Source organism: Bos javanicus, chromosome 6 (genome assembly GCF_032452875.1).
Source record: "Bos javanicus breed banteng chromosome 6, ARS-OSU_banteng_1.0, whole genome shotgun sequence".
Classification (NCBI taxonomy): Eukaryota; Metazoa; Chordata; class Mammalia; order Artiodactyla; family Bovidae; genus Bos; species Bos javanicus.
The window spans coordinates 87,761,334-87,776,841 of NC_083873.1; the positions used below are offsets into that span (position 1 = coordinate 87,761,334).

Below are 15,508 nucleotides of genomic sequence, written 5' to 3' on the forward strand. Positions count from 1 at the left end.
CACAGCTAAGGAGTGAAACATGATAGGGAAATTTCCCAGTGTATTTCTTAATAACTAATGTACGGTACAAAAGTAAAGGGTTATGAAGTGCCTTTGTTATTCAATAATGCTCTTTGTCTTGTTCCTGACTTGATTGTAAAATAGCTGTATTTTCTCTAGTTGTTCAGAAAAGAAAAATCACAATATTCCAGAGGCATTTCCCAGCAGAGCGATTTCAGTTGCATGAGGAAACTCAGCATCTCTCCCAGGCATTGCTTTCCACTCGTCTTTTCAATAGTGATGGTGGCTGTACTGCCTGCCAGGAACTATTCCATAATTCTCACCTCTCTAGAGAAAGGAGTGTATTAGCCTTATTCTTGGAAACCCAGGAGGACTCACCCCTATAAGCACCAAGTTTCCTAAATTGCCAAGTGAGGATCGAAAGTCCAAGGGATTGTGTGTTGGCAAAGCTTAAGCTCTAAGTAACTGTCCACACAGCAGGAGAAGCGTGGGTGTCTACTCACAGTCAGGATGTTCATATGGCAACCAATGGTGTTTGGTATTCTGGTATTCAAAGTGGGAGTTACGCTGCTGGCACTGCTGGGCTCTGAAGTCCTCAAAGTGTTTTTGGCATTCTTCTGTATTACAAAGCTGGTACTCAAAATTAACGCCAGGACAATCCTGACCACCATTGATGGGCCTAAAGAAAAGACAACGTTGAGAAAGGCCTTTTGGCTCTGGTCCAGTGGCTGAAGCTTGCAGGCACAGTGCTGGAGGGCAGAAAGCCAGAGCTTCTGAGCTGCCAGCCGCGTGAATGGACTCATACTTCCTAATTTCAATCCCTTTTCCAAAGCACTGTCCTCTCCCTGCTAGGGTTTGCTGGAGGGAAGCCCCAAACTCAAATCAGTATATTTTAAAACAGTGTATTCCTTCAAATGATATGTTTTAAACGCACAAAAAAGTATATAAAGAATCAACAAACAGGCATGTGGTCTCAGGAAAATTATATATTTTTATCATGCATAAAACATGTATTTGCAACCCAAAGAAACATTAATCATGGCTCTATGCCTGTTTCTTAATACATCCAATGCAAACAATAATCCTATCTTCCTTAGAGAAAAATTGCAAGGATTAAATGAGTTACTGTGTTTAAAACACTTAAAAAAGAGTGTGGCATGTGGTGAGCCCTTGCTGTTCTTACTACTATAATTTTTATTGTTTTTGTTGCTTCTGTGAATACTGCCATCATCTCTTCCTGTGAAACAGATCCCTCAGTCTTTGTACAAAGATGTGCTCAGAGCCATCCTGCTGCCAGACAAAAAAAACGGGTCCCAAATGTTAAACCCTTCCCAAGGAAGACTGTCCTAATAACCCTGATAGTTCATTTTTTTTTTCCCTGCAGAAAATAAGATTTACTAAGCACACAACAGGGATTCCAAAAATGTTCTCTGGGAGGACAAATGGATAACTTTCCCCCCAACAGTTCGTTGGTCTTTCTTTTACCGTCTTTGTGGCTCGGCTCTGAAGTACTCCTCTCCTGACTCTGAAGTGAGGGAGCCTCTGTGGTTAGTGCTGCTTCTGCCAATAGGCCTGTGCTTCCCAGAGCAGGTCTCACAGCCTCCGTGCCCAGTCCTAAGGACACAGTGATCTGCTTTCCCTGCTCAGTTCCAGAGCCTCCTACACAGCAATTTCTTTAACAATCTCTAACCTTAATCACGGACTACTCTTCACTAGATGGATTAGTGGGGATTTACCCAAAATAGACCCTTACACACTTAGTTTTCACGGTCTGTGTTTTACATGTACTTTGTGAAACTGAACATTAATGGCATAATATTGAGGCATTTTCTGGTCTGTCCCCAAGTGATGTGCATGACAGGAGTTACACTCACGTTGGATTATTGCACTGGCGTGTTCTGAACCGGACACCAGTTCCACATGTCCGGGAACAGGAGCCAAATTTGGTCCAGGATCCCCAGTTGCCATCTTGTTTTTGCTGATTAGCATTCTTCCACATGCAATGGCCTTTATAGCACCACTTAGGAAAATGACAAAAACAATTATGAAACTTTGTGCACATGCTCAAATTGAAGTTGTTATACAAGGACCACCAAGTGAAAGACTTCCTTTCTCTTTTACTTCTTTTTCTGGTGAAAAAACACTTAAATCATCCCAAAGTAATTATAACAATATGGTGACCTATACATACTGGGTAATTTAGACTTGCATTCTAAGTATAAAATTAAAATAAAAATAACATTAATTCAGACAAGTTTTTAAATGACCCATTTATCAGTGAGTATCAAACATCATAATCAATAAGGAGATCGGAGCACTTAATTTGCCCAGTCGGTGCTAGTCTACCCTTCATCCCTTGTTATCCATATTATTGGAGTTTTTTAAGGGCAATATCCTCCCCTTTAAATAATGACAGGAAATTATATGCCTTAACTTCAAAAACAATTAATATATCTAAAACATATATAGCTTTCATAATGATTCTAAGAAATAGATAGGTCAGATATATTATCTTTACCTTTCAGATGAGGAAATTGGGGCCCGGAAAGGACCATGGATAGTCTAAGACCCTCTGACCAGAAGAACTAAGTGGGGAATACTAAAACACAGACACTGTAGAGACATAGAGCTTATAGTACCCAACACACAGCAGATGCTCAAAAAGCATTAGTTCTTTTCCTTTCTAACATTTTGATTCATGTTTTTATTCTACACACAATAAAAGTGCTTGTTAAAACTCAACTTAAGGAAATTTAAACATAACACAAATATATTTAGGGAAATTGGATGTCCAGATTTGGTTTAGAGGATATCTTTTGCATAAAGCGAAAACGAATCAACTTATTGTTACTTTTGTTTTTTCAGTCATTAAGCTATAATACCAAATTTTCCAAAAGCAACATGCTGTATGTTATGAGTTTAACATAATTCCTAACAGTTTAAACATGAATAATGACAGATTTTATTATTACTATTATGTATGTAATTCTGATAGCAAGTACAGTTTATACACATTTGAAACGGAGCTTTAAAGGGCTTTAAAAGAACTAAAAACTATATAAATCTTCTTTGCCAGGTTTTGGTCCTATCTACAATATCTTATTTCCAAACTAGTCAAAGCCCTTCAGCATGAGTTCTCAACATGCCTTTGTCTGGGGTTTCGTGATCTTTCCCCTCATGAGTAGTGAAGCTTGGCACTGGGCCAGTTTCTGAGCATTGAATCCTTACTACACAACTTGAGATTGAAAACTTCTGGGCATCTTTCCCCAAGGAGCAAGGCCAAATCGTCTAAGTTCACATGACTTTATTTCTGGACAACTTTCACAAGAAGTGTGATGCCAGCAAGTAAATCAAATCCCATTAGAGCCCAGACACTCTGCTGAGCAGCCGCTTCCTATTCTATCAGTCGGGGGCTGAACAGTGGTCCCAAAGATGCCAAGTCCTAATCCTTAAAATATGTAAATGCTACCTTATTTGGAAAACAGCCTTTGCTCATGTAATTACATAAGAATTTTTAGATGGGGAGATTACCCTGGGTTATTCAGGTGAACCCTAAATGCCATCACATGTATCCTTATAAGAAAGGGGCAGAGGGAAAAAGACACGCAGAGGAGAAGGGGGCAGTGTGGGCACAAAGGCAGAGATGAGAGTGGCACAGCCACAAGTCAAGGAACCCAGCCAGCCAGAAGCTGGAAGAGCCAAGAACAGGTTGTCCACGAAAGCCTCTGCGGGGAGGGCCATTCTGCCCACACACTGATTTCAGCTCAGTGAAACCAATTTTGTTCTTCTGGCCTCCAGAACTGAGAGAATAATTGTTGTTTTAAACCACTCTCTGGTAATTTGTTAGTAATTGCTAGAGCACCTCTAGGAAACTAATACATTATGTTCGTGCATTATCACAGTGAAACTTCACATCCTATAGTTTTCTTAAAGATGACGATACATGCCATTTTAAAGATGATTCTTATGCAACATATCTCTACTGTATAAACAGATTATACTCACTTTCCCAGCAGCACATTCGGTTCCATCAAGTGGGGGCCCTTTTTTAGTCTTACAAAAGTAGGGATTATCAGGATGGCTACACCAAAGCTGTTTACATGGATCAAACGTTCGGAACTGAAAGAGAGAAAAACCAAACTCTCAGTGACGTAGAGATGGAATGACTTGTACTGATAATACCGGCTATACAGTTTCTTCATGTCATGTTTCTTGGATATTTTAATTTCAAGTTAATGGTCAAAGTTGTAGCGTGTTAAGAAAACAAACATGCCTAAGAATTCCAAGTAAAGAATACTTTTATTCTGCTCTTCTAAAAGAACACTGATGAACAATGATTTGTCTGGTTCTCCAGTTGACTTTTACTATTCTGCATGCCATTTCTATTTTATGGTTTTCAGATTTTTAAAGAGTGAGTAATTATTACAAACATTGTAAATATGAAAATGTCATAGCAGTTTTGCAGCTCTCAAGCCATCAAAATGGCTTATCTTTATCCCTGTATGTATGAACCAGTTAGACATAAAAAATAAAAATGCTCATCATGAGCTCACTAAATGCAGAAATTATCTGTCAAACTTTCCATGTAAGATACTGTATTCCAAGTGTAACAAAATGTCACAATACATTCATGTAGTTTATAAAGTACTTGTATATATTTGATCTTCATACCATGGCTGAGAAATATGGGTTATATAGTTATGGATACAAACCAAACAGTAATAGAGCCAGATCAGAATCTTAGTTTTCTCATCTTAAGAATGTGTTTTTATTTTCCTAAATCACTATATTATAATATCCAAGTGTATATTTAAGCACACATATTTGTATGTACTGTTTCCTCATCTACTCTCTTCATAACAGTACATTTCTTATCATTTTTAGATATAAAAAATAAACCTGTATATCAAATGACAGTTTATCCATATATTCATTCCCTATGCCGTTAATTAGGCTTCCTAGGTGGCACAGTGGTAAAGAATCCACCCGCAATGCAGGAGATGGCAAGAGATGCGGGTTTGATCCCTGGGTAGGGAAGATCCCCTGGAGTAGGAAGCAGCAACTCACTCTGGTACTCCGGACTGGAAAATTCCTCAGACAGAGGAGCTTGGCAGGTTACAGTCCATGAAGCCTCAAAGCAAAGACATGACTGAGCAGACACACACATACCATTAATTATCCACATACAGTCTTATCATCATAGCTTTCTTTCTTTTCTTTAACGTTATTTATTTATGGCTGTGCTGGATCTTCATTGCTGCACTGGCTTTTCTCTAGTTGTGAGCACAGGCTTCTCATCACGGTGGCTGCTCTTGCTGTAGGGCGAGGGGTCTAAGGTGCACAGGTTTCAGTAGTTGTGGCTCCCCGGCTCTAGAGCAGAGGCTTAATAGATGTGACGCATGGGCTTAGTTGCTCCAAGGCATGTGGGGTTTTCCGGGACCAGGGATGGAATGCATGTCTCGCATTGGCAGACAGATTCTTTAGCACTGAGCCACCAGGGAAACTCCGTCATAGCTTTCTTTTAAAATTAGTACTCATTTTCAATCTGGGTTTTTTGTTCTAATTCCTATTACTTAATGCAGAAATTTTAATTTTTTACAATATTAAGCCAGAGCTTTAGAATTCTCAGGTTAAAACATTAACACAGGAAAACAGGAACTGACTGTATATCTTACAGGCAAACCAAATAGCATCTGCAAAGGCAGAATTTCAACAGCAGATCAACTTCTTTCAATGAAATACATTTTTTCTTGCTCTAACACGTAAAGCTTCCTCTAACATATAAAAAGCCCTATTTACCAGATGTGTGACTTAAGCAAGTTGCATAACCTCTGTAAGTCTTGGCTTTTTCATCTGTAAAATAAAAGTGTACCAACTTCCTTCTAGCCTGTCACAAGGATTAAATAAGACAGTATATTTAAAGCACTTAGCTATAGCATGTAGAGACATAGCAAACACAAATCATTGGTTCATATTCTTGCACCAGTGAATCTGTAAAGGTCACCAAACAGGAGCTACACAAATAGATTTTAAGATGCAAAAATCTAAATTGACTGTAACGTACCGCAGTGCACATTTTATAACCAACTCCAAAGTCAAAACGACACTGCTCATCCATAGAATAATTGATTCCAGGAAGTTCTGGGAGTTTGGGCCAGTCATGTTCAAACGGGTCATCAAGGAGACAGTCATAGGAACTGGAGGAAGGAAAATAGTGCATACAGCTAAATGTTCTTTTTTTTTTAATCATGTCTCAGTGAGAAAGTATTCTTAGGTTACATACTCTGGAATTTCATCAGATCATAAAGCAAGTTCATGAAAGCATATCTTTTAAGGATTTTGGTTTCAGCTCCATTTAGAAAAAGACCATTCATCTTTATTCTTCCCAGGAAAATAAGCCAAACATACTCAAAAACACAGTAGAACTGTAACGACCTTGTTCATGTCCCTAGCTGAACCCCCATGGTGTGGCAAGGCAGATTCTGACATCCACCCTATGGGGTACAGGTGGTATACCCTATGCAGGCATTGTGTGACCACCCTCTCTTCATTCTCAAATCAACTTTTACCATTAGTCAAAGATCCCACAGAGAATTTACTGAAAGGAAATCACATTTAAAAATTCACTTCAAGGCTAGGCTTACGGCTTCAAATATTATAATCACATTATGGAATTACTGTGCCAAAAGCTAAGTCACAAGAAAATGTTTATCATGAACAAGAGTTTTCATTCACTGGGAGTTCAGTTATGATCAATGTCCTAAGAGACAGTTTCACGTCTGTATTTCTACTGTAACGTTCTCACGACACAAAGAAGGAGACATACTGTATGTATCTTTTCAGTTCTTGGCCGCTACACCGGGACCAGTGGTAACGATGAAATGCGGCTTGCACCAAGGGAGCCATAACACTTCCCATAGCCGTCTCATCACCGCACCTGTTGCCCTGTCCATCGTGTTCCATCCCCAACCTAGAACACAGAGCAAGACCTCACTGGTAAGAATCAACATACGGACCACGGCTTTGGCATAATTTCTGTTTTGAAATGTACAGGGAAATAGGTATTTTTTTAAGCTAACAAGGCTTTTGTGGAGGAGTCACAGACACTGAAACGGGGAGCAATCTGGCAGAAATGCCTTTCTTGTTCTTTAGCTACGAAAAGCCCACGAGTGTCTCTGCAAGCCAGTCACTCATTTGGTTTCAGTGCATGACCTCTTCACTCTTTTCAGCTCCTCAAACTTGGCAAGAGGGTGAGAGCTGCACGCTGGCATGTGCTCTGCCCAAAGTATGAACAATACTGAGAGAGGCAGAAAGAAAAGACCTTGTTTTTTTCCCCACTCTATAGCTGTCAACAGTGACTTACACATGGCCAGTTTCATGTGCTACTACAAAGGCAGATGAAAAACCATCCTCGTGATTCAGGGTACAGCTTCTCACTGGGTGACACATGCCTGTGACTGGAGCATATCCTGTAGAGAATAACAATTACTTTTATTTTCATTTTATGAGAAAACCCATTAAGAATTACTACTGGACCTTTGCCGAGGGAAAAAGAAAAAAGCTTTTCAGGAAACAGAGGCAGTATTATTTCGCTGCTAGCATCATGCCACATTCTCTTGGGAAAGCCACAGGTAACGGGCTCTGAAAGGATTCACTGGGTCTGCAATTTTCTCCTCTCCTAAGGGAAGGAACTGCCTGGGGTTACCATTCTGCTCTGCCCACCAACTAAGCCCTACCTTTCTGCTGTGGTGAATGTTCCTTCAAATCATGGTACTGATGAAGGGAGCCAGAGATTCCATCCACGTTGAAAAGAAAGTGGTCAGTCTAACTTTTTTTTTTTTTTGAAGTCTACATCAGAGTTTATTAGATAGATAGATAGATGTAAGCTGACTTGGGGAGAAAGTTCTTCGGCAACAGACGTTTCCCATAGCACCTCCTTTCCCCTTCCAAACACTCAGTGGAAATCGCACTGCATTTTATAGCAGCCCCTCTGTACCCCAAATGTACACCTATTATTGTAAAGGAGAGCATAATATGTCATGGCATTTAGGTGGCATTTAACATTGTGAATTCCACAGAAGTCACTGGAAGCAACAGAAAGCAAATGCATGCGTGGCTGAGGCAAAGATGAAAGTGATGGTGGAGATGTGAACATGTGAACAGACTCCCTGATTCAGGATTGGTCTTTTTTTTTTAAGATTTAAAAAACTTTTATTTTATGTTGTAGAATAGTTGATATATACTGCTGTGTTAGTTTCAAATGTACAGCAAAGTGATTCAGTTATACTCTTGAAAAGTCACGCCCTTAAGTTTTTCTGCTACATAGTAATGGAAATACCTTGCATTCCAGCAGGTCCGAAGTCTTGCCTGGTTAAGAAAATTGCGTGATCATGGTGTTCAGAGTGATTGGGATCAGACTTTTGTTGTTGGCAAGCCCAGCGACACACATTTTCCAGGCTCCTGGATGGATTTCCCCTTTCTATGAGGCTGATGGACTAGGAGAAAACAATATGTTAAAGACATACATAATATTAATATTTTCCCAAAGGCTTCATTGAATAACTTTCTCTGAAATTAACATTTGAGATTACAGTAATTAAATAATGTACAATAATACTACTGGGGGCTTGTTTAGATAACTAATCTCATTTGGAAATTCTAAATGCACCTAAGGGATACCTTTATGACGATCAACATTATCTGTGTGAAAGGTGGCTGACACCATTAACTGAAATACGTGATGATGAATTATTTTGCTACTGTGAAGCAACTCAGTATTAATCAACTGTGTAAAAAATCTCAATAAATATTAAGAACAGTAACAGAAGATAGATGGAAATATTTGGAACTTTTTCTCTAGAAATGTTAAAGCCAAAGATCTTCAGTTTCTTTTTTTTTTTTTTTGCTTCAAAATTAATCAAAGCTGGTTTATATAATTTGAGGAGCAGTCAAATTATATAAACTTCACACTGAAAAAAATAACTACTCTTTATTTTAACCTCACAGCAATGAAGAGAGGGGGCACTCATATCCTGCTGTTCCAAGAAATGGAGTGACATTCTTGGGAACCCTGTGCATGTGTGCTCAGCCATGTCCAACTTTTTGCGACCCTATGGACTGTAGCCCAGCAGGCTCCTCTGTCCATGAGATTCTCCAGACAAGAATACTGGAGTGGATTGCCATTTCCTTCTCTAGGGCATCTTCCCGACCTAGGGTTAAGCCCATGTCTCCTGCATCTCCTGCATTGCAGGTGGATTCTTTACCACTTGAGCCATTGGGGAATGCAGTTACTATCACATTATCATCAGGAGATAAAAGTTCAGAGCAAAAAGCCCCATCCTTGAAGAACCCAGGAGCCACACTTCCCTGAGTAGTTCTGATGGAACGAGAAACTGAATTTGGAACCTCAAATTAGTTCTTACTTGGCTGACTGGCTGAGAGTTTTGTTACATTTCAGCAGATGGTTTTATCAGTGTTTACATTCTTAATAAAAAAGTTTGGTTTGTTTTATGTTGATCACATACTTCTCCAAAGAAATGATTTACCAACCAACTGAAGGCTTTTGACATCTCTAGCTGGAGTTGACTTGCCTTGAGTGCTAGAGACACTGTCTTCATTAGGTCAGGTTTGGGGGGAAAACTAAAGATCAATGATGCCCTTTTACCAGAAATGGTAAGTTTTCATATATAAAAAATGCAAACACATGGACTTTCCCCCCTGTTCTTGCTAAATGCATATTTCATTAGTATTCCATAATCAGGAGGATTAACTGTGGGAGGGGGACATTTAATTTTAAACATTAAGAAAACTGCCAAGTTAGTCACTTCCCCTATGTTTTCTCCTCAAAGGGAGAGACTATTTCGTCCACTCCATGATTTCCAAGGACAGGGAGCCAACTAGTGCCATTTTAAAGCCAGCTAAAGTTACACTACATAAAAATGCCTATTGTCTGTACTGACCCAACACTTTGTTTTCAAGATTATAAGATTAATGCCCTTTAAAAAAAATTCACTGTATGCTTCGCTTTTATTAATTGGAAAGATATGAAACATTCCTTTTAAGAAATTATGAGAGAGTAAGGATCTCTGTTATTTTGTTAATCCGCCTGTAATGTAGGACACCTGGCTTCAATACTTGGCTTGGGAAGATCCCCTGGAGAAGGGAACGGCTACCCACTCCACTTTTCTGGCCTGGAGAATTCCGTGGACTGTATAGTCCATGGGGTCACAAAGAGTTGGACACGACTGAGTGACTTTCACAGCCTGACACACACACAGATATAGTTGAAGCACCTAGAAAGCATCTGACACAGAGCAGGCACTCAACATACATGTTTTGGATTAAAAAGTCAATTATAAATTTAATGCTGGTGGTGGTTGTTCAGTTGAAAAGTTGTGTCTGACTCTTTGTGACCCCAACGAACTGAAGTACACCAGGCTTCCCTGTCCTTCACTATTAAGGGAATCCTCTTTTTTCATTATATTGTCATACCTAAAATCAGGATAATTATCTCCAACTCCATTAGACAGAGGTAAACACATCAAATGACACCAGCACAAAAATGATTCATTATCTACTCTAAGTTAGAGATCTCCATTCATTGGGGCAGTTTTCTCTTCTCAATTCAGAGCAACTGGGGTCTACGTGAGACATATCTACTATAGCTTCAGTAGACTAATCTGTTTGCTAACCCACTCTTTGATGTTCACAGTTCACATATAGGAAGACATTTTACCTTTGCATAACCCAGCATTATCATGCGCACCAGGACTACATTTATATGCACTCCCAGGGACTCATCATGGTAAATTTCATTCACCTAGAAACAAAGGAGATAATTACTACAAGAAAGGCCACACAAAGAACTTTAGGAGATGGACACTTAAGGAAATGGCCATGTAATCCCAAATACAGGAGTCAAGTCACTTTTTTTTTTTTTTTTAGTTTAGTTTAAACTGATATCTGAAATGAAATCATTTACTTTTAACTTTGGAACGATTCCTGGCTATGTGAATTACTGATACTGTAAACCCTGTAGTATCACGAATATAGAAACTAGGTTGTAAAGGGCTTCATTGAACTATTGAAGTGTTAAGAATCCATGTGTACTACGATCCACAGATAAAATTCATCAAAAGCAATCACAGTTAAGAATCTGCCTTCCAATGCAGTAGACACGGGTTTGATCCCTGTTCAGGAAGATCTGCTAGAGAAGGGATAGGCTACCCACTCCAGTATTCTTGGGCTTCCCTTGTGGTTCAGCTGGTAAAGAATCCACCTAATGTGGGAGACCTGGGTTCAATCTCTGGGTTGGGAAGATCCACTGGAGAAAGGAAAGGCTACCCACTCCAGTATTGTGGCCTAGAGAATTCCACAGACTGTATAGTCCATGGGGTCGCAGAGTTGGACGCGACTGAGCGGCTTTCACTTCAGTTCGGGAAGATCCCACATGCCGTGGGACAACTAAGCCCGTGAGCCTTGACTACTGAAACCCAAGTGCTCTAGGGCCCGTGCTTCAAAACAAGAGAAGCCACTGCAATGAGAAGCCTGTGCAGCACAACTAGAGAATAGCTTCTGCTCGCCGCAACTAAAGAAAGCCCGCCTGCAGCAATGAAAACCCAGGACAGCCAAAAAACAAACAAACAAAAGCTATAGCAAGACCACGATTCAGGTGAAGCATCTGCCAGCATGAGGGATGGCAACCATATGAAGAAAAAGAGCAAGCACGTCCTTCAGGGCGCCTCTGTCACCACCAGGGCTGCTACCTCTTGTTAGGGAAGCTGGTGTTCAGGGTCTGTGGTGGTACCTGTGGGCCAGTAACTGGGTGGTCCTCCCAATGCCTCCTCCACCCCAAGAATGGGGCATCTGAGGCAATGATTATTTAGATGTCCTACAGTAAAGAAATCTTTCCACATTTGGATTACTAAGATGACTGTTCAAGTACATATAATATCAGTCCTGGGTAAACCTCAGAGGGGCAAAGTTGAGTCATTGCTCTTGATTTAATTTTAAATGTTAAATTAAAATTTCTACAGGTAATCTGGTATACTTTAAAACCATAGATATTAGAACTTACACAACCTCAGAGGTCATAGTCCAACAGATTTTTATAGATGAGGAAGATGAAGACCATAGAGATTAATTAACATGCAGAAACAGTCAATTATTGACAGTCTAAAGAGACTTCTGGGTTCCCTGAAGGCTCGGCAGTAAAGAATCTGCCTGCAACATAAGAGACACAGGAGATGCGGGTTTGACCCCTGTGTCTGGAAGACCCCCTGGAGGAGGAAATGCCAACCCACTCCAGTATTCCTGCCTGAAAAATCCCATTGGCAGAGGAGCCTGGCGGGCTATATTCCAAAGAGTTGAAAAGAGTCGAACACAACTGAACATGTATGACCATGAAGAAGAGCAAAGTGACTTCTATTTTCTGGTTCAGTTCAGTTCAGTTGCTCAGTTGTGTCCGACTCTTTGCGACCCCATGAATTGCAGCACGCCAGGCCTCCCTGTCCATCACCAACTCCCAGAGTTCACTCAAACTCACATCCATCAAGTCGGTGATGCCATCCAGCCATCTCATCCTCTGTCGTCCCCTTCTCCTCCTGCCCCCAATCCCTCCCAGCATCAGAGTCTTTTCCAATGAGTCTACTCTTCGCATGAGGTGGCCAAAGTACTGGAGTTTCAGCTTTAGCATCATTCCTTCCAAAGAACACCCAAGACTGATTTCCTTTATAATGGACTGGGTGGATCTCCTTGCAGTCCAAGGAACTCTGAAGAGTCTTCTCCAACACCACAGCACGATACTGGATGCTTGGGGCTAGTGCACTGGGACGACCCAGAGGGATGGTATGGGGAGGGAGGAGGGAGGAGGGCTCAGGATGGGGAACACATGTATACCTGTGGCGGATTCATTTTGATATTTGGCAAAACTAATACAATTATGTAAAGTTTAAAAATAAAATAAAATTAAAAAAAGACAAAAAAAAAAAAAAAACTATGTTAAAAAAAAAAAAGCATCAATTCTTTAGCGCTCAGCTTTCTTCACAGTCCAACTCTCACATCCATACATGAGCCCTGGAAAAACCATAGCCTTGACTAGACGAACCTTTGTTGGCAAAGTAATGTCTCTGCTTTTGAATATTATGCTAGTTTAAAATTGGTGTGAATAAAAATTTCTAGTAAGTTGGAAATGCTAGCAGAAATGGGAAAGGTGGCTTTATCTGGCTACATTTCAAAGTTCTTAGCTGTTCTCAGGAACAGGGAACCAACACTTGTCATAATAACTGAAAGAGGGATGGAAAATGAACCTCAATTCAACTCAAGACCCAGGAGGTTTGGACAGAAGGCACAGAGGGAAGATAGGCAGAATCTCATAGAGAGAAACCTTAAAAAGAAATGTAACTCACGGATAATCGAATGCTCTAAAAAAAGAAATTCATGGATTTCTTATCATACTGACCAAGAAACATACCAATAAATCTCAAATGAAAAGTTTCAGGAATATAATCAGACTACACAGAACACCATAAACATCAAAGTGTTAAATGTAGGTTAAAGGTAAGTAAGTAAAGACGCTCAGTCATGTCCGACTCTTTGTGACCCCATGGACTGTAGCCTACCAGGCTCCTCTGTCCATGGGATTTTCCAGGCAAGAGTACTGGAGTGGGTTGCCATTTCCTTCTCCAGGGGATCTTCCCAACCCAGGGATCGAACCCAGGTCTCCTGCACTGCAGCCAGACGCTTTACCGACTGAGCCACCAGGGAAGTCCTCTGGTAAAGGTACACTTACTGAATTTTGAGATGGAACAAAAAAGAGAAGAACAACTAAGATGGAGGTATAAGACCTAGGGAAGCTAATATATACTGAAGAAGATAAAGTGTAGTTTACCAAGTAAAGATTCAGGGTTCCTTTTAAGTGGAAAAATGCAGTATATATGAACATGTTAGTTGCTCAGTTGTGTCCAACTTTTTGTGACCACATGGAGACTGCCAGGCTCCTTGTCCATGGGATTCTCCAGGCAACAATACTGGAGTGGGTTGCCATTCCTTTCTCCAGGGGAACTTTCTGACCCAGGGATCAAACCTGGGTCTTCTGCATTACAGGCAGATTCTCTACCATCTGAACCACCAGGGAAACCCATGTATATATAGATCTATACATTTACAAACTCACACACACACACACACACTTATAATGGTAAGACCCAATTTAACTACTATTCAAGACAAGCCAAGGAGTGAAAACAATCTGTAATTCACTCTTGCATTGGACAAGTATGCAGGCTGGTTGCACATGCCCAAGCCATTCAACTAGAGGCCACTGTACATCTGTAGCATTGAGTTCATTTTGTCTGTTCTGTCTGATGAAAGACATGTATACAACAGGAGGGCCTCCCTGGTGGCTCAGTGGTAAAGAATTTGTCCGCCAATGCTGGAGATGCAGATTTGATCCCTGGATTGGGAAGATCCCCTAGAGAAGGAAATGGCAACCCACTCCAGTGTTCTTGCCTAGAGAATCCCAAGGACGGGGGAACCTGGTGGGCTGCCGTCTATGGGGTCACACAGAGTTGGACACGACTGAATCGACTTAGCAGCAGCAGCAGCAGCTGGAGATGCAGATTTGATCCCTGGATTGGGAAGATCCCCTAGAGAAGGAAATAGCAACTCACTCCAGTATTCTTGCTTGGGAAATCCCATGGGCAGAGGAGCCTTGACAGCTTCAGTCCAGGCGGGACAAAGAGTAGACACGACTTAGTGACTAAACAACAGCAACAATACAAACAGGAATGTAACCAGAGTCCTCTAAGCAAGGAGCCTAGAAAATGGGCCTCATAAAACGTGGTGGGAGAGGTATCGTGGCTAAGAGCCTGACATGAGCCACTAATAGTCTCAGTTGACATCTTTCTTGACGTCTCTGAAAGCTTCATCTTTCTGAGTCTCAGTCCAATGGACAGAATAAGAATACTATCTCATATGATTGGGGTTAAGAATTGAAAGATTTAATTTATGCACACAACAGCTAAAAATTTTAAGAGTGAGGAGAAAAGTACATTAAAGCACATAAGAGTATAGGAAGTAGAAAAGAAAACCTGGAAGGAAAACAGCCACCGCATGGAAAAAGGGTTCAATTTGCTCTGAATGTCTACAGCAAATAAAACTAAAACCAAGGGTTCACTGTTAAAGGAGAAGATTTCAGGTCAGTATAAGGAGAATTGAATGCTGGCCCCAAAGCTGTAATTTCTTATGACCCTTTTGGCCATGGGCAGATTCTGTTATCTTACTCCATATCTCATAATACCTAATTGAGGACTGAATTCTTCTTTTCTTCAGGATTATTTGATAAGAAATTTCTAGCATAATAATTCCAATACAAGTAAATGTCTGAAGCCAGGCCTGTCATCTACAGAAACTCATGGACATTCCAAGAGACTTCTCATAATGCGGTTGTTCTGAATTAGCACAAAGGTTTCACACACAAAGTTTTAACATGTACTTAGTATGCGCTTAG

At 40.5% G+C, this 15,508-nt stretch overlaps 1 protein-coding gene across 2 annotated transcripts in view; it reads right to left on the reverse strand.

Moving 5' to 3' along the window:
* Window positions 1-15,508, reverse strand: part of ADAMTS3 (ADAM metallopeptidase with thrombospondin type 1 motif 3) — a 277,975-nt gene that overhangs the window by 29,146 nt on the left and 233,321 nt on the right. For both annotated transcript variants that reach the window (XM_061420428.1, XM_061420429.1), the window contains exons 6-13: window positions 10,736-10,819; window positions 8,339-8,495; window positions 7,364-7,469; window positions 6,827-6,970; window positions 6,065-6,197; window positions 4,006-4,119; window positions 1,875-2,020; window positions 504-679 (exon numbers count right to left, since the gene is read on the reverse strand). In XM_061420428.1, coding sequence (XP_061276412.1) covers window positions 504-679; window positions 1,875-2,020; window positions 4,006-4,119; window positions 6,065-6,197; window positions 6,827-6,970; window positions 7,364-7,469; window positions 8,339-8,495; window positions 10,736-10,819 — 1,060 coding nt within the window. The remainder of the gene's footprint in view (window positions 1-503; window positions 680-1,874; window positions 2,021-4,005; window positions 4,120-6,064; window positions 6,198-6,826; window positions 6,971-7,363; window positions 7,470-8,338; window positions 8,496-10,735; window positions 10,820-15,508) is intronic.